The 19,752-nt window shown below is 39.9% G+C and overlaps 2 protein-coding genes across 4 annotated transcripts in view; both read left to right on the plus strand.

Moving 5' to 3' along the window:
* Positions 1 to 3,151: 3,151 nt before the first annotated feature.
* On the plus strand, positions 3,152 to 5,558 carry myl2a (myosin, light chain 2a, regulatory, cardiac, slow). Its single transcript, XM_028447201.1, has 7 exons — positions 3,152 to 3,297; positions 3,842 to 3,934; positions 4,327 to 4,402; positions 4,495 to 4,599; positions 4,694 to 4,772; positions 4,915 to 4,963; positions 5,189 to 5,558. The coding sequence occupies exons 1-7, from the start codon at positions 3,295 to 3,297 to the stop codon at positions 5,291 to 5,293; spliced, it is 510 nt and encodes a 169-aa protein (XP_028303002.1). The 5' UTR covers positions 3,152 to 3,294; the 3' UTR covers positions 5,294 to 5,558.
* A 3,772-nt stretch (positions 5,559 to 9,330) lies between these two features.
* pxna (paxillin a) overlaps positions 9,331 to 19,752 on the plus strand; it is a 53,768-nt gene continuing 43,346 nt past the window's right edge. For all 3 annotated transcript variants that reach the window (XM_028446267.1, XM_028446268.1, XM_028446269.1), the window contains exon 1: positions 9,331 to 9,550. In XM_028446267.1, the coding sequence (XP_028302068.1) occupies positions 9,538 to 9,550 (13 nt within the window). In that variant the 5' untranslated portion in view covers positions 9,331 to 9,537. The remainder of the gene's footprint in view (positions 9,551 to 19,752) is intronic.

Raw genomic sequence — 19,752 nt, forward strand, 5'->3', positions numbered from 1 at the left:
TTTGATCTACTTGTGGTTTTTCTGATTCAGAGGAAGTATTTGTCCCTTGTGTTATTTAAAGCACAGTGATGTCAGCACGCAGCCCCTCTAATCACAGTAGCTCTGATGTGAGGCGAGCTCAAGAAGAATAGTTTTCAACAATAGAGGCTGCCTCGTTAGTTATGCATGTCTGCACCATGCTGCGTCTGTGACACTTCCAACTTTCAGCCACGCTTTATTTAGACCACACACACACACACACACACCTGTGGCCTCACCTCCCAACCATGACCATGCACAACTCATTGTCACACTGTCACTTTTCTTGACCTGTGATCTTAGATGACTTGTTAATGGTGTAGGGTCGTTGTAAGGACATGTTTGGTCACACTTCGGTATTTGACACCCGCTGCTGCTGACATCCATCAGCTTAGCGACACGAGCTCTTTAATGGTCACACCAGGCAACGATGTGTGCTGACGGAGACTGAAGAAGAGATGATATCCTGCTTTTGCTGCTGCTGCTCATTCTCAGTTTGATATCTAATTATCAACATTTAGCACTTGTTTCTTATCTTCTTTTTTAATTGGCAGTGGCTATCCGTACGGTTGCCGTATCAATATACCGACATTCTATCTGTACGCAGTGCCCCTATTTGGACAGTTTAGGTCACGTTACTAAGACTAAACCTTAGCCTAAACCTAACCTTAACTCTAAAAATTGTTGCGATATTGGGTTATAACCTAACCCGCTATTTACTTGTACTTCAGTAACCGTACCAATAGCACCGGGGGTTGTTTGTACGGCAATCGTACAAATAGACACTTTCTTTTTAATTCCACCTGTATTTGCTTCAGAAAAAAGTGCTAATTGTGTAGAGAAAACCAGACATTTACCATAGGGCCCAGGTTGCCAAAGTGGGGTACGCAAATTGTCATGGGGGTACATGAATAAAAGATACAAATTGAAAACTAGAATATGAATGGACCAGCAGTCAGGAGCCTCCATGCATTGCAAATAAAACATTAGCCGACTCACCATGCTTACAGATTATTCTTTATATATATATATTGTTCCTGAACAGGAAATGTACATTGTATGTGACATTACATCAGTGGTTCCCAACTTTTTTGGGTTTTAATGTCACAAATTGTCGGCGTCTCAAGAGACTTTTTTTCTTTCTTTCTAGAATTTGCTTTTAATAATTGTTGTTGCTGCCAGGATTAGTGCACAAAGTGATGTCCCAGACATTTTCAACTGCATTTTATTTGAACTAGAATAATAATAAAAACATTACATTTTAATTTTTAATCAGTATTTTTTTCATTGTTATAAATTATTATATACTTTTCAGGGGACCCCATTTGAATTCCAGGCAACCGCATTTAGGGTCACGACCTTAAGGTTGAAAAACGCTGCATTACATTATTATGTTTTTTTAAGTGTGCAGGAGTAGGGGTACATGACTTCAGGTTAAATGTCTGAAGGGGTACAGGGATGTGAAATTGCCAGGGCATATAATGGAGTTAGACAAAGCCGTGTGAATGATGAATGAATAAATAATGTGATAAACTGCTTGTTTCACACAGATAGAGTTTTAGAATTCTAAATTTGCAGAAGTAAGTTAAATGTTAAGGTTCAAACTGAAGCAAACTCTACTAATAGTAACTTGGGTATTAATTATGCTTCTTTATATCATCATTTACAACCATCTTCTGCGCTTGAATCTTAACAGATTTATATTATTGTAAGTTTAGCATTTTTCTCATTCACAAACAAAGCAGACTGAACAAGTCTCAAACACATCTCTGTTATCAGTGAAAATAATGACCTCAAATACACATATGAGGATGTGGTTATTTACACAGTTTAAATTGTGATTACCCTGTTGACGACTATAAGTTCATTACAGCTGTGTATTTTATATCCAGGGTTGTAACTGTGAAAGGTTTGGTTCTAGGTGGGCTGCAATAAACATTTTAGTCTGTTTAACTATCACTCCCTTAAGTATGTTACAGCCTTTTTTTATTATAACCTAAGACAAAATAAAAAAAATGCAATTTTTCCTTTCATCAGAATGTTTTTTTGATCTACTGTAAAAAAATTATTATAGTGTGGATTTAAAAAGTGTTTTCATGCTAAACCTTACCAATAAATTGCTACTTCTCTGTATTTAAAAAAAAAAAAAAAAAATAGTCATCTAACTTTCTCCTGATAAATAAATGCACAAAAAATAGACAATATCTGATTTATATTCCCTAACTTGAATTTGAGGGAAACGTATGCATCCGCTTGGGTGGCCTGATTTCATTTTTATTCTTGTAAGACAATATTTGCCGTTCCATGGCTAAACCTGTTTATGTGCATCTGTCCACTGCTTTGGGGTGGATCTTAAACAGCCTGATGATGTTGGTAAAAAGCCAACATGTTGCTATACAGCTGCCCTGACGTTAGCAACACAAAACAGACTTCACCGAACGTACGAAGGAGGAGGAGGAGGGTGTGGAATGGCTGTATATGAGGTGATCATTGATATCATCGAGCACTGTACAGCTGAACAGTCATGATAGGTAGGGAAATGCTATTATTTCTTAAATTCACTGAAGTTGCACCAGTATTTAGACTGTAGCAGCACCGGGGATAATAATTACCTGTAAAGTCCCAGGAGCATTTTATATGTAAAGATTTAAAACCACAATAAATCACTAAATGTATTACCATAATTGTGCCCTTATGTAAATGAGTCAGGGCTGAGTTTTACTGTCCATGTGACTGCGGCCGTTTAAACAATGCCAGCTGGACTGAAGTCAGATCTTTTTTGAACCGTCCAAGTGTCCTGAAAAACACACAGAGGAATGTTTTTGTTCATCTGTACGTGGGCTCATCATTTCTGCATTAGTTATGCAATATGTCATTTTAGTGCATAGTTTCCATTTGATTATTAATGATTTTTTTACGAGTATATATATATAAATAACAGGTGCTTTTATTTATTCCCCAATCTTTGATAAACACAGTGACGGAGGGCAATGGTGTAAAGTATGAGTGCTTTAACCTTCAGCCTCTTGATATTCTACTCCACTCTTGTCATTCCTGGATCCATGGGGGGAGACTGCTGACCATTGAGGGGCGTCTGTGGGAGGGTGGGGGGCTTCTTTTGTAAGCACACTGTATAAAGCATCTTTACCTGCCACTTCCTAAAGAGGGCATAGTTTAAAAATATCAGCCAGTGGAGCTGAGTGTTGGGGCTACAAAAGGACAGCCTTTGTCTCCCCATTGTTCATCATTGTTGCTCCGACCTTCAGCTGCTCAGCCATGGTAAGTCAGAGTGTCTGTGTGAGGATGCTGAAAGAAGAAGCTTTGTCTTTGTTCCATGACAACATCTCAAAAATACAGATGCAGAGAGATGAAAAGTAAGCATTGATGTAGAAGGAGTGTGACTTATCTTTAATTCATGGAGGCCATTAAGTCTGAATTGGTGTGGACCAGAAAAGATTTTACATGAACGCAAAAATGACACCCTTTAACGTTTGATTTAGTCCAAAAAAAAAAAAAAAAATGCATATCTTTTAGTCCATTTACATGCATTTGAACAATCTAAAAAATAAACCATTTTTTAAAAATCCTCTGCAGGCCCTTCATCCCTGCTGTTTTTAGTAGCTTATTATTTTTGCTTTAATTTCTCCTCTGATTCCCATGTACTTTGAGTAATTATCACATTTTCCCTTTGTGGCACTAATAAAGTATTGTCATATATTTGCAGTTTTTTGTGTGCCTGTGCAGAGCTGAAAAAAAAAAAAAAAAACTTTTGCAACATTTTCATATTTTTAAAATAATATTGTGATGATTTTACACTCCATAGGCCCCAAAGAAAGCCAAAAAGAGGACGGCAGAAGGAGCCAACTCCAATGTGTTTTCCATGTTTGAGCAGGCCCAGATTCAGGAATTCAAAGAGGTGAAACCTTGTGTTAAAGATCTACTTTGACCAGAAGATTGCATAGATTGTGGTGTGTGTGCCGATACGTGCGTTGGGCTTTTTCCATTGTTCTATTGTTCATGGCTGTAGTATGCCCACCTGTCCCATTCTCTGTCCCCTGGCTCAACAGCAGCGAGGCTTATGGTATGTTGGTATGAGGGTCAGCGGGTCTCACACGTCCAGACACTGTCATCTGTGATTAGGCTGCAGATGAACTGTTGGCCCTGCCTCAGATGCCTCACTGAATCTCAGGAGGCTTGCATGTTATACATACTGAACAGAAGAAGAAACAATGAGTCCATCAAAGAATGTGCGTTTGGTTGTTGTTGTTGTTGTTCACTTTCTAACCTTAGTGTGTGTTCTGACCTCAGGCCTTCACCATCATGGATCAGAATAGAGATGGCTTCATCGACAAAAATGACCTAAGGGACACATTTGCCGCTTTAGGTATGATGACAAAACCTGGGTTTGACTTTTAATGAGATGTTAATTCCAAGATTCGTCGTCGCTACACACATTTGTGCCGTTTGCTGCTGCAGGACGTCTGAATGTAAAGCAAGAGGAGATTGATGAGATGCTCAAAGAGGCTCCAGGCCCAATCAACTTCACCGTCTTCCTCACCATGTTTGGTGAGAAGCTGAAAGGTGAGCCGAACATGCAAATATGACATCATCTGAGCTTTCCAACCTGTGTGTACAGTACATATCATTGGGTGGCTGCCGGTTCTATTCCCTCCAGGTGCTGATCCAGAGGAGACCATCCTTAATGCGTTTAAAGTCTTTGACCCAGAGGGAAAAGGTGTCCTGAGGAAGGACTAGTAAGTTCTCCCTCACAGTAACTTACTCAGTCTGACTACAGTGCTTCTTCCCCCAGTGATTCGAGGCATTCATAATGTGCACATTTCATTTCCCTCCAATGTTCAGTCTTTGTCATCTCACAACATTATCTTTTCTCTGCAGTGTGACACAGATGCTAACAACACAAGCAGACCGATTCTCTCCCGAAGAGGTACATTGTAGTCCTCGCACGCTAATTACAGTCATTATCCACGTAGCATAGTGTGTCCAAAAACCAGGAAGGACGTCATGGTGACAACGGAGGACTCATTCGCAGACAGAAAGAACAAATCAATGAATCATCTTCATAATGAAATGCAGTTATGTGTGTTTGTCATGGAGACGCTCTCAGCTCAAACTGACAGTGGTTTTTGCTTCTTCTTTTTTTCATGCTCAGATGGAGCAGATGTTTTCTGCTTTCCCCCCAGATGTGGCAGGAAACCTGGATTACAAGAACCTGGTACATATCATTACTCATGGAGAGGAAAAGGACCAGGAGTGAAAGATGTTTACCTTTCAAGTTAATATTTTAATTCTTTCATCACTTGAAAGTAATCTGGAGAAGACACAGGCTTGCTTGCTGACTTTGTCATTTCTCATTCAAGAGCAGAAAAAATAGAACCTCTCACAGCATCAGATCCTGTTTTATTAACAGAGGCCAAGACAATTTCTCATTTTGTAGAATTAAAACCACTTCTTTGATTTTCTAATACACTTTGTTCAGTCTGCACGTCAATAAAATAAAATAAAAGCTTTAAAGACAGCCACAAAGCTTGTTTTTCTGACATAAATCCTTTCCTAGAACACACTCTTACCACACAAGTCTTTTTATATTTCTATCTTAGGTAAAGAATGTAGATGTGCACTAAGAGGTTGTACTGGCTACTGAAACAGAAGGCTTAGACAGACAAAGCCCTGTTGTTATTTTAGTGCCCTATGCTGTTGTATGGAGGGAAATGCAACACCGGCCTGCCGGCTCACAAAGGGATTCCACAAACTTATCCCCACCTACAACATGTGCCAATCCTCAGCAGCAGGAGGTGAAAATCCCCAGTCGCTCCAGTACAAGCTTCCACACCAGCAACGCTGTGCAATGCTGCTGGGCTGGAGTATTGTTGTGTTCAGAGGAGGCAGCATCCACAGGGGTATGTGATGGATCTGTTCACATCACATGTTCTGCTGTAACCTTTTCCGAGAACAGACTGTGACTACTGCAGCAGAAGGACCTGAGCACAGTCACTGTATTTCATTTTAGGACAAGATGTTGTGGATGAAACATTTCCATTTTCGAAGGGTTTGATAATCTAGTTTAAGGATATTTACCACCAAGCCTTTTCATCAGATATAAAACATAACATTGCATTGTTTTGGAAAATGCTGGTTTCTTCAGTGGCTTTAGAAAACCACTAGCCACAGTAGCTGATGGGTGAGAAAGCTCATGTCTAGCCCCGAAAACATTGTTGAGAGTGTGCAGTTTATTACAAACATAACCCCTGTGATAGAATCATCAAACATGGAATGTGATGTTAAACTGTCATTTGTGCCAAAAGATGGTAGTAACATGAGATTTATTATTTGAGATTAGCATGGGAGCTGTGTCTCAGATATGGGAAGCATTATCAGTTGTGTTCCTTTGAATCAGGGGGTGATTTTGGCTTTTTGAACACTAGACACCCTCATCAACGGTGGCCAGCTACAAGGTGATCAAGCCTGAGCTTGCGTCCCATAACTGTTTCCCACTCTCTCCTATCTGCAGCTTCATGGTACATTCACATCAAATGCAATTCTGGTGTCATAATGGTGCCTCACACCTGTAGTTGGATGCTTGGGCTCATTGAATCAGTACGCTTGTCACCAGCATCGAAGATGCTCGGGACGTGCGTCCAAACAAGTTGGGAAGGGAGCGTGTCAAGGGGAGGGGCTTCTCTGTTGCCGGTGGTGTTCATACAATGGATGATATTGTGGCGATCAGTTACGTTCACAAGGACACTGGGCTTGTATTCAGAGGGTTGCCGGTTCAAGCCTCACCTGGGCCATCACTGTGGGATGTTGAGCAAGTCCCTTAACCCCGAACTGCTCCCCAGGCGCCGTAAAATGGCTGCCGACTGCTCCCCAGGGATGGGTTAAATTGCAGAGGACAAATTTCATATATGTGAAACAACATATATGACCAATAAAGGCAAAAGCCCAATTTAATCATTTAATAATTCACCCAGTGACTGTGATATGGCGGGGAACACTGTGTTGAGAAGGCGATGTTTCCGGTTGGATGTATTTTGGTGTGACTCAGTGTGTGTACTGTGATGTCTGAGGGCTATAGAGAAGTATGGTTGAATGGGGTTCCTTGCTGAACACGCCGCCACCGACTCCCGTTCATCGGCTCTACATTATGGAGAGAGTGGTTAGACAAAGTGGTCGAAGGGTGCCTCGGCGCCGCATCTGGATTCACCAGAGCTGCCCTTGGACAAGAGTTGCTTTCAGCTCTACTTCCGTCTCTTCCGTACCCAGTTTGATGACCTGCTGACCCACATCAGCCCTTCATCTCCTACCAGGACACCAACTACAGGCGCTCTATTCCAGCCTGTCCATCTGTCTCCGCCTCCGGTTAGTGTATTTTTTTCCTCATTATTCTGAATACGTCACGGTTGGGGAACGCTCATGATTGGTCGACGCGCTGCCATATGCGCCAAAACTTCAACAATCCCAACTCCAGCGTCGGCCGCGTTGGAGGCGCCGGACGCACGTCAAAAGCTTGAAATCTCAAAGCGCACGTCCGCCGCGTGAAAAGCTTCAAAACGCGCCACACAGGAGGTGCTCTGACGCTCCCTAGAAGCGCGTCCACCATATATTGTGAACGTAAACCTGATGCTGTTGACGCTTTGGACGCGTTTGGTGTGAACGTACTGGGCACGTGCCTTGTCACCCAAGGGTGTCTACTTGTTCTCTGAAGTAGTTAGTGTCCAACATGTTCTCTGTGATTTTGCAAATTGCTTAGTAATTTACTTTAAGGATTTATCTGTACCCTTGAATTTCTTTTGGCATTAGTTAGACACTCCCTGATCTACTGAACTCACCAACAGATGCTGCTGCAGCCTCTGCATTCTGACATCATCTCTGTAAAAGTTACTGACAGTTAAAACAGTGAAGTAGTATCAGATAGTGGGTTTCATTTCTCAAAAAATAGATTTTAATTTGTGTTATTGTTGACGAAGTAACACTTTCTGTTCATACAAATTGAGGTGACTCATCTCTACTACATTTACTCAAGTATTTATTATTATTATTTTTTTTAAATAATCTGTTGGCATGGTTACTGTTATGCGTTTCCACAGGCAGTGACCGCCCTCTAGTGGCAAATAATTTTTTTAACTTTAAATAACTCAAAAATAAATAAAAACGCAATACATCTTTCCAAAAAAACACTTCCAACGGACACAAAGTACATAAATATAGTTGTTAGACATAAACTCTGTTAAAACACAAAGGCAACAACAACAACCGCACTTTCTCTCTTAGTATCGCTGTTTCATTTTAAAGTATCTCTCTTTTGTTTTTTAAATGAAGTACATTTATGCTTTTAAAAAAGTGTGGACAGTGTTGCCAGACACAGCTCATGATTTACTGCTCCTGAACTGTTTTAGAAAAAGTCTTTTTTTTCTTTTCTTATTTACTAGCTACAAAATAAAGTTTTAAGTTCTCTGATTGATTTAACAATAATTTAAACTTGACTCGAACAAGGACTTTAAAAGATCTTGTGTATTTTTTTTTTTTTTTTTACTTCAAATGTGAAAATGGTAAAAGTGCATTGACCTCATGAAAAGAAACAGAGGTCAGTAGTTGCTATTGCCAGTAGTTTGCCATGTTAACTGTGTAATTAAAACTAAATTTGGTTGATGTGGAATACAAATAAATTACGATAAAATGATTAAAAGTAGTTGTTTGATTAGTAGTTTAAAAATGCTGTGGTTTAAAACTGTTTTAAAATACCTGGGTTAAAGTACATTAAGTTACCTTACTTGTTTGTGAAAAACGTGCGGTTAAAAAGAATGATGATCATAAATATTTGATTTGTTTCTTTAAGACTTGACAAATGAACATCATGTACACATGTTAAATACTGTAAACGTTTGGTTGTCAAAGTGCAAGTAAATTATCAATATTTTAATGTCATTGATAAAACTGCAAAAAAAAAAAAACAAACAAACAAAAAAAAGGATAAAAGGTTGAATATGTATTGTGTATTTTCTTTTTGAAGTTACGCTGAGTAGCTACAAATACAATACTTTGAATAAAATGAAAGAAGTAATGAAATGTCTGGTCCTGTTAAATAATCTAGTGAGGAAATGTTATTTTCAAGTCATGAAGAGAACTAAACTAGGATCGACTTGACAATATGTTAATAATTTAAAAAAAAAAACCCAATAGGTGAAACTGGCCAATATGGCGACCCCTCCACTGTATTAAGGATGGAGCTCCATGCACTGTCCCGCTCTGTCCACCAGGCGTCGCTATTCTCTGTGTGTTGGCGCTGAGGGCCGGGCAGGGGGCTGGATGTGGACTGTGGTAGACTCAGGGGCAGCTGGTATGTGTGTCGAGCTGCGGGGAGACTTACAAACTTCCTTCCGTGTAGTCACCGGAAATTTTCTCGCACCGGAGCTCGGTTGGTAGCGCCTTCAGCCCCGGTGAGGTCGACAGAGAGGGTCCGGTTCGGGTCTCAGCTTAGGAACCATTTCCGGCCACGATCACATGGATGATTTAGGTGAGTTCTTGCTGAAAACAGTGTGCGTCACGTTGTGTGTTGTTGTGAGCGTAAACATACATCATGCTAACTAGGAGGTAAAGCTACAGCAGACCAGCCCGGGCTTTCCCACCTCCTCCCCGGCTATAGCACGCTGCTGTTGTCCGGGCGTGTGGAGGAGCTCCCCCCGGCGCTGCGGTGTTTTCAGTCCGTTCTGCGGTACTTCCTCCACCCCGGTAGACTCAGCAGAACTTTCTCAAACTGTAGCTCGCTCCATGACTAATTAAAGCACACACAGGTCACTGTTAATGCCACCCAGACCCATGGAGCTCCTCTGGGGGATCAACAGGATTACATGAGCCTCAGTGCTGTATGCTGGGTTTATAACCGAGGTGGCTCCAGGGGAACCTTTGAGAATTCCAACCATGACCCTTTACCAGTGCTGCCGTGGAGCTTTCACACTTAGCACCAGATGGAGAGCCATGTTTACTGTCACATCAGAGCAAATAGTGAAGCCTAAGGGTAGACTTTAGAGGCTGACAGAGACAGGGTGTGTTAGATAGACATGACTGATAAAAGTTCTCCAGATTCCCTGTGACACCCATTGACTCATGGGCAGATTCAAAGGCTTCTTAAATTTAGACCGTTTATAGTGTTTCTTTTTTACTTGTAGTGTCTCCACTTTTTTTTTTCTTGGAGGCGTCACAGTAGAAATAACCATGGGCACAACTTCCTGTTTAGCAAGCAGCCAATCATCCTTCATATCAGCTCTTGTTAAAGGATTTAATGAGAGGCTTCGCACGTTTGCAATGCAAAGTTGTATTTTTGTGTAGTAATGTTAGAGCAGTAAACAAGAGTTAAAGTTGTGTGTGTGTGGTAACGCTGCTGTTGTGAACTGTGAGTTAACTACTCATTTTCACACAGGAATCACAGGAAGTAGCAGCCCCAGGAATAAGATGGATGAAGTGTCTAAAAAGTATTTCCTATGTTTAAGTGGTGAAGCAGGTTTTGGTCTCTATCTTCTTAATGTTTGTAGTTTAATTCTGCAGTTTATTATTACAAAGCATCATAGAGCATTTGATGGTTCTAATAGAGGAGGTGCTGTTTTACATTTTAACTCATTCAGTGCCAGCCATTTTCAGATTTTCTACCCCCCTCAGTGCCAGCCGTTTTTGAGCATTTTGACTGATTTTAAAGACCCACAGAATATTTTCTACTATGACAATCTGAAATCTGACACCAGATTCTAAAAGATTGAAGCCTCTATTTTGATCAATAAAAAAAAATGTTTCTGGCTCGTTTCATTCTTTTGTAATCAGCCGTTTAATAGAGCAAGTTTTTCACAAGTCTTCAGTTTCAGAGCAAAAAGCTGAGAAAAAAGCCTTTTTGTAAAAAACAACCCAGCTTTTTTTTTAATTTGCTTTAGTGACAACTAACATCTGAACATTGTTTCCTTATATATATATATATATATATATATATATATATATATATATATAAAAAAAAAAACACAGACCGGGCTTTTGATGGCAAAATTATTATTATTTATTCATCTAGGTCAGAGTTGAATGGATTTCTTACTGTATTTTGGCATTCCTCCAACTTTCTCTCCCGTCAGTCTGTACACACGCAACTTCCTCTTCCTCCCGGACATGCAGAGGGTCACTGCTTACCCCGGTTTTTTATGGTTTTATCTCACAATCGCCACACTATCCATGAGTTCCACACTTGCTCTGGTCGGAGTGTGCGCTGCTGAGAACGTCAGCTCTGCACGTAGCACCATTTTCTGTCTCATAAACTCCTTTCCTTTCTCCCTCTGAGCTCTGATGAGCGTGGATGATCTCTCATCCAAATGTGCGCTGCTACCTCCTACATGTCACCTATTATCATGCTATCTGGCTCACAGGCTGGGAGTATTTTGTACCCACCTCCACACCCTCCCCCCGACACGCAGGGATGACCCGTTTAGCCCGGTTAGTTGATGGGTTTTATCTCACGATCACAACATTATCAATAATCCACTCAGGTCCACACATGTTCTGTGTTAGTATGTGGTGCTGTGAGCTGCTGGATACGTCACAATATCACTTCATAGCGCCATATTCTCACTCCTTCCTGCTTCTTCCTGCTTTGCTGGGTAGCATCAGTGGCTAATCTCTCATCTAAAGGTGCACTGCTGCCATCTTCTGGACACAGTTGGTCACTAAAACACCCCACAGCTTAGATATTGATAAGGGTGTTTTCTAGTAATCCCCGTGAAAAAACGCAAATGACGAGTTTCTCGTCAATGGTGCTGAGCGTTTGGATTTGAAATGACGAGATATCTCGTCAATGGCACTGAGTGAGTTAACAATGGTTAACATCACAGATCATGTCAAACAAAGCTGTATACAGTAAATGTGCTATGTTGAGAGTCAGTTTATAGTAGTTTTTTTCTGTGCTAAAATATCATTTATTCCCTCATCTTTGAGACTGTGTTGCTGCATTAACTCAGATAAAAAAATTAATAAAAAGACACATTCTTTATTTAGTTTTCTACATTATTAAATGATTTAGGGAAGCAACTGGTTGACCCCCCCTTGATTAGATTATTAACTCTGAACATAGGGTGATATGTTGCCTAATTTGTAAAAAAAAAAAAAACAAGAAGAAAGAAGCCTTTTTGTAATACATATTTTTAAATATAGTTTTTGTTGTTTTATGTCTCTTAACTGGTTTTGCCACATTTATTTGTCACGTTGTTAATGTTTTGTAGCCTTTTGATATTCTTGTTGATATCTACGTTTGTTTTGCATCTTTTCATGGTTACCAATTTTTATTGTAAAATATTTCTTTTTTTTTGTGGTTTTAATTTTTTCCAGCTTTTTCTAGATATTTAGGCTTGTCTAATTGTTGAGCTGTTCAGCAGTTAACTTCCCTGCCAAGATACATTTTGTTGCTTTCTATGTTGGATATTTAGAGTATACAGTGAGTACCTTGAGTTTTGTTTGTTTGTAAACTTCTAAATAATTTACTCTAATCTTTTAAGTCTAATGGCTGTTAAAAAAAGTAAATGTAAGTTGCGCTATGTCATCCAGATCTTTGTTGTTGTGTGTTGGCGTTCCCCCCAGCGACTGTAAGGTTATGTTTAGCTACATGAACATGCGTGAAATGCATTGAAGGAGTCGAGTTCATTGGAGGCTAAAAACACCCCAAGTGCGTTAGTGAAGTCAAAGATGATAAACGCCCTTCACAAGCCACCCAGACAGAACTGCTTACTGGTGTGATTGGGGCTTTGGTATCAGTTGTAGAACAAAGTGTGTTACTGTGAGGCCTTTGGCAGCTGAGTTTTTTGGTGTTGAGTGGTAAATTGGAAGAAAGGTGAGTGAATACGGGTTTCATTCAAAATTTATGGATGAATTTGATTTTGTCAGGATCCAAACCCCATTCTCGATTTGGCTTCTCACTGGGAAGCCTGAGAGTTTACCAGGAGTGTTGGTTATTCTATATCCAGCCAATATTCATGGATACCTTCTCAGCTTACTGGGGCGAAAGGCTTTACTTAAAGTAGCTGCTCAAAAAAGGCCATTACACATCCTAAAGTAACTACCGTGTCACAGGGCTGTAAATCTTTTTTCTCGGTACAGGATAGAGAAACTTACAGAGAACTTAGGTGCATGAACATAGAGGAAAATTCTAGGGTTGGTACGATATCTAAAGTTCACTGGATGGCACTATGTATGATTCTGGGTTCTACTGTATACGGGACAATAGATGTAGCAGAGATGGAAGGCTTGCCTCATCCCCCCGACCCCTCTCAAAATATTGTGATTCACTCATACCATTGACGATATATCTTGTGACGGTTTAATATTGAGTTATCTTGTCGCAGGTTATATCGTCACATCCATAGGAAGTTCAGACACTGAGGGGCAGATTTACTAAACGTTTAGGGGTATTAAAACATGTGCAAACGTCACTCCACGCGCTAAAAAGCTGTACAAACCCCAGGGAATCAGGAGTGTGCTGCTGCACGTCGCAATGCGCCCTCAATCCATTTAGAGCGTTTCCCTCTAATGAATATATATAATAGGCGGAGCTCCCAAGGGGAGCAAAAATCTGGGAGGAGGACATGCAAATAAATTAATGCAGTGGGCGCAATCTAATTAATCAAATCAGGAACTGTCTGCGGTGATTGTTTTAGCACAAGAAAATGGTACGATTGACAAGCAGGTGCAGACACGCAGAGATCAGCTGCAGTAAATGTTGACACAAAATACAGCGGAGATGGAAAAAAAAAAAGGCTCCTGTTAACCTTGATAGTATATAAAATGATTCAAATAAAAACAATTGTCAATATTAACATCCACCACTAAATGAAAAGTGCGTGTGTAAGCTTCACACCTGCGGCGGTGCGTTTAAAGTCTGGTGACGCTGTGGTGGGGAGAGGATGCTGCTGTCTGCAGAGCTCTGCCGCTATGGACGAACCACTCCAGTGATGTTTTGACCGTCAAACTCTCGTGTCGCGTTAATGGAAGGAGCATCAGGACAGAATCAGCTGATCAGATGTGTAATTTACGCAGTGATGGCATATGAGACTGTGGTGACACAGCGCTACTCAGGAGGACAAACCTGCTGGATGATGGTCAGTAGATCATCTTAAAATGGTGCTGATTGACAGACTGTGTTGCCGTATTAATGCAGATCAATGGCAGATCAATAGGATGGTTTCTGTCCAAATCAGCCTATTTTTCATGGACTGATCAGTTTTCTATATTATTTAATGTTTGTGCAGCAGACAGAGCAGTCCATCTGCCTCTATTTTAACTTCTTCAAATGTCTGTGCTTGTTCGCACTGATGTCTCCAGATTAAACGAGCAAAACGCTCATTAAAATGAGGCGGTCTGCACCACTTCTGCATGTGCGCTAGGTGAGGAAACTGCGTCACCAAATCATTTAGGGAAGCAACTAGTTTACCACCCTTTATTTCAGATCTTTGTGAATCCGCCCCTGAGTATTTTTCTGACATGTTAATGTATGTTGGGATGAAAGCATTAGAAGATTTCTGAACAGTTTTAACATTAATTGGGGAAACCCTCGGGGAAACGAAGCACCTGCACTTTGAGGTTAAACCAGGCAGTGTGAGGATCTGTTTATCTTTGACCTCAGAATGGACAACTAAACCCATGTGTATTTTTAGAGTCCTTCATCTGAAGAGCTGAGCCATCACCACCTAAAACCTTCCTCCTCTTTTTTACTATTTCTATCTCACTTTCATTATTCATTTCTGTCAGATCTTTTCAACCTTCTCTCATTTGACAGCATGACTGCCTGTAGAATTGCTTTCATCCTGCAAAAAAGACCTTCTTCCTGTGATCAGCAAACGTCCCCACACTGGTTTTCTTCTTCTGCGCGCCGTGCCAGCAGAGTAGCTCTGGGCTGTAGTGGGGTGAGATCTGGCCCACATGCAGGGATTGGGCTCTATCCAAAATGTATCCTCCTTTAACACTGCACGGCCCCACCCGCTTTGCTCCCCTCACACCCCCCTCCATTCCTGTGGTGAACCTTGGAGGGAATGCAGGCTTCTCACTATTGACAGTCTAACTAAGGATGAGGTGATCATCCTTAAGGAACAGTTGGACAAACACATTGTCAGACTCAATCATGAGCTAGGATTTGCTTTTTAACATAACTTTATTCTTTTTCTCTTGTCTTATTTCTGCAGCTAAGGTATTGCTGTGTTGTTGTTTTTTAAGGCAAAATTTCCATTTTCTGTCAGTACAACTAAGCATTGCTCTGTGCTGCACTGCTCTGGGCCTGCACCAACAAGACATGAATGTCAAACAGCCGCTAAAGTTAACTTGGTTTGACAGACTTTGATCCAGGGCATCCTTTAGTGTTCTCTCTCTCTTATGTCTGCAAATACAGTCGATTCTGTGATTCTGATTTGTTTATCTGTCACTGGAGTTGTTTCCCTGTGTGTGCCAGCAGCTGCAGTGAATGTCACTGAGAGTGGGCGTAGGCTGAGCCACTTCTCCACTAAATGAGAGCAAATGTAGTCCGAATGCTGAGCTGAGTCTAAATTTAGGTTTTCATTGTTTATAGACTGACGGAAGCAAACAACAGCTCACTGGTGACAATTTGTCATTTTCTCCATATGCTCAGGTGGTTACTGGGACGTGAAGCTGTTTATAACCTACTGGTAGTTTTTCATTGTCACACATTTCCATATTGTAGCTCACATCTACCTTACCTAAATTAATCTGAGAGTTTAAAATAAATTGATTTGAGTGCAAATTACCATAGTTTAATCACGGAAGTAAGTAGTGCATCACAGAAACTGACTTTGTTGGTTACTTAGTTTGATGTTTCAGTTTCAGTGTTGTATTGGGCAGATCATGGCTAATTTACTCTAATAACCACTCTGAAGTTCTGCTTTTAGTGCTAACTGTCACTCCTGTATAATAGAAACCATTTAGCCACTTTTGAAGTGAAGTGAAGAAGTATCTTTCTTGTTCAGATGCTTCGTGAGGTGGATGTTATATGGCCTAGTTGTACATTAGAGCTAGGTATCGTGGCCAATTTCCTGAATTGATTCCATTCTGAATAATAAGGTTTTGAATTGCTTAATTTCAATTTGATTGCAATTGATTGAGCATTTACATTTTTTTACTTGGATATGAATAAGATAGTTCCAAACTTCTGCTTACCCAGCAACGCTTCGTCTGCATCCGCTATGTTTGCACTGAATGCACTCTCACGTTATACAGTCGTAGTAGTCGACATTGCTAACGCCAGACTATAGCGCAAGACTACTGGGGTTAGAGTTAAAAAAATATATATATATATTTCAGTACCCATGAATCGATTTTGAAAAATTTAAACAATTCAAGATTGATTCAATACATTTTTTTTTTACTCCGCTCTATTGTACATGTACCCTAGGGGTACTTGAGCACCTTGCTGGGGGTACTTAATGGAAATATGTATGAATTAATGTGTTAATAAGATGTGAAGATACATAGGAGTCAAGCTCATACATGTCAATCTCATAGTGTTAACTTGTACTTGTCTCCAACTATGTAAATGTATTATTTATTGTACAAAATCCTTTCTTGCATAACATGTTGAAGAATTATTAACAAGTATTTACAAAGATAACTTATTATCAAATATTCAAGAAAATATATTCACGATATACATTATGAAATGGATATGTTAAATTAGCTCCTTCCTTAGTTTTAATAGTAAACAACCTAAATATGATTACTATTTAGCCGTAAAATGTCAGTAAATGCTAAAAGGCTGCTCATTTTTGTTTGCCATATTTCGACGGCAGTTTCAACAAAAGATTATTGTCCAATGAAAGTCTCATTTCCATCCCAGCTTTCTACACGCCAATGAAAGAGCAGCATTGTTGATACTGGAAAGTATGTGGTAGCTGGTAGTCATTTAGCAGCATGCTAGTACTCACTGGAAATGACAAGGACCCATACTGAATAATGGCGATCACATGATGATTTAAAATACATGAGCCACGCCCTCCTGTAAATAAAACCAAAGGTATTAGTGTAGTGATGAGCAGCCACTTATTATTAAAGAGGCTCCTGGTGTACATGAGACTAAAACGGTTAGGAAACACTGATTTGGAGGAATTTAAGGAATTTTAAAATGAAGTAGGTTGAAAAAAAACCAGTTGCCTTTAATGTTTTGCTTTGTAAATACATCTTTCAACTCATTGAAAATGTTGTCTTTTTAAATCCAAAAAACACCATAAATGTTTTTTAATAAAATAAACATAAGTACAATGAAACTGTAATACTAGTTTTCCAATACCCTCGCTGAAGCAGACCAGCACCTAGGAATTTAGGTCAAATGTCTAATATGTAGGGTGAGGTTTTCAGCAGAAAGAAATAGTGATTATATTTTACATATTTAGTTTGACCATCATTAGAATGCAGAAGTGGAGAGGAGAGTCATTTCTGCCTTGTGGCAGGTTCAATCTGGGGATTTTTACTCTGTTTAAGGTGTACATGTTCTTCAGTCTCACTCTTTGTTCACATCTGAGTACCCCTCGCCGACGCCGTGCTTGCACCCACCGGCCGTGCTACACGTTATCTTCTTTTGTGGTCTAATGTATGGTGAACTTGTCTAGCCTTCCACTCCTACAGTTTACCTTTTGAAGTATGTTATGATAACCACTTCTCACATACTTACCAGATTTTTCCAAACTTGGGAAATGTACGTGTGCAGAAAAGTATTTGCTTTCAAATAGATGACGTTACAATAACCGATGCCACTCAATCAGTTATGGGAAACGATAGAAACAGTGAATCGAGATTAAGAATAAAATCTTTCTGTGCCTGTCTATTCTCTCACCGCCTCAGTCACCACTATCACTATTCATCCATTGATCTCATTCAAGACAAGTGCAACATATCACAACATCAAGTGTAACTTCAGTCTGAGCAGGAATGCTGGATTCACCCAAAATCCCCTTTTCCAGGAGTGATTCAGCCCACACAGGAAAGAGTTGAGACACACACACAAGCACACACAAGCACAGCGTTGTAGCTGACGGCTTGAGAGAATCCCTTAGATTTCCTTGTGGGCTCGTCCATCTGTTTGGCTTCACAATTAAAATGCTGCAAGGCCTCCAAGCATATGGCACATAGACACACTCACTCATACTTTATCTACTACACTCCTGCACGCTCCTCTTGGCAGATAGCTGGTAAGAACAGACAGTTCTGAATGAAAAGCTGACCAAGCAGCAAGAGCTCCAACACTCTCTCATCTGCCTCTCCAGTCCTTGTCCACGCAGCACAGTGTAATAGTCTATGTGAGCAGCAGAACAACACAGCGACACATCTTTACACCTAAACTAGTGATGGATCCACACATCGGCCGATTTCTACGTTTTTCACGTGTATTGGCATCGGCCGATGCGGACTGCTGCATATTATTTACAGAGCAGAAATGTTTTTTTACTTGTTCTTGTTCTACATCACCTGTTTTTAATATATGTTAAATAAATTGAGACTCGTACCATTTGTTATCATCATTGTTTAATTTGTATGATGTAAATTGAGGGAGCAAAAGTAGTATTGGCTCCAAATATCTGCTCAAGAAAATCGGCAGTCCGTACTGGTCATCGGCTAAGGCTGATGTTAAAAAACTGGGTCTATTCTAAGGATGTAACGATTCACTCAACTCCCGATACGATTCGATTCGTGATACTGGGTTCACGATACGATTCTCTTACGATTTATTTTACGAAATGGGACTGTAGTCAAATGATGACTGAAAAATATTTCTTTATTTTTTTGGGGGGAAAAAACCCAGAAAATACTGTATTAATTTCCTTTTATTTTTCATTGTCAAAAGAATCCCTTGATAAGCTATTCAAAACAATGCAATTTAACTAAAAATAAATCTTGAATGAATAATACAAATGAAGAAGCCTATTAATTTAAATTCTGGGTCTATAGTAAACAATGCAAAACTACATAATTATTTTTCTTTTTAAAAGTGCCACTGAAAATGTATTTTGTGCCTTAAAAATTGGGAAAAAATTCATTGCCCTGTATTTACATCAGATATTTGTTTGGACCAGCAGAGGGCGCTAGTAACCCAGTGGTCGGTTGGCATGCAGTTATTCTGTGCAATGAATAAGAGATGCTATGCTAGCAGACAGAGCTAATAGAAAAACTTGACTTTTACAGATATTCACATAATATTACAGATATTCTTTCAGTGCTAAAAGGGGTAAGGAATCATTTATGAACATATTTAAGAGTAGATGGCGGCCAGAAAGAAAGTAGTAGCAGATTCCGCCCGCCACCTGAGCAGTTGGACAAGAGAAGGATAAATATATAGCGCCCCCTGCTGTTTAAAAAAAAAAGTACTGCGATTCAATTTTCAGAAAATCAATATCAACCGTGATACCTATTAATCGATTTTTAACTGCCTTACGATTAATCGTTACATCCCTAGTCTAGTCCTTACCTAAACAGCAATAAAGTAGAATTACGTTAGTTACATAACACTCTAAATGCCAAACGAGCCCCAGTAATTGTTGTTTTCAAAGTTGTACTTTTATTTTTATTTTTGTTTTTTCTCCCTGCACTCATCATAATGATTTTGTGCTAGCTGTGCATTAATAACCACCCAATACAGACAACTTTTTGATTGGTAGGAATGGATGAACGTTTGCTAAAATGGTGGTCTGCTTCCCTCAGCAA

Source organism: Gouania willdenowi, chromosome 5 (assembly GCF_900634775.1).
Source record: "Gouania willdenowi chromosome 5, fGouWil2.1, whole genome shotgun sequence".
NCBI lineage: Eukaryota > Metazoa > Chordata > Actinopteri > Blenniiformes > Gobiesocidae > Gouania > Gouania willdenowi.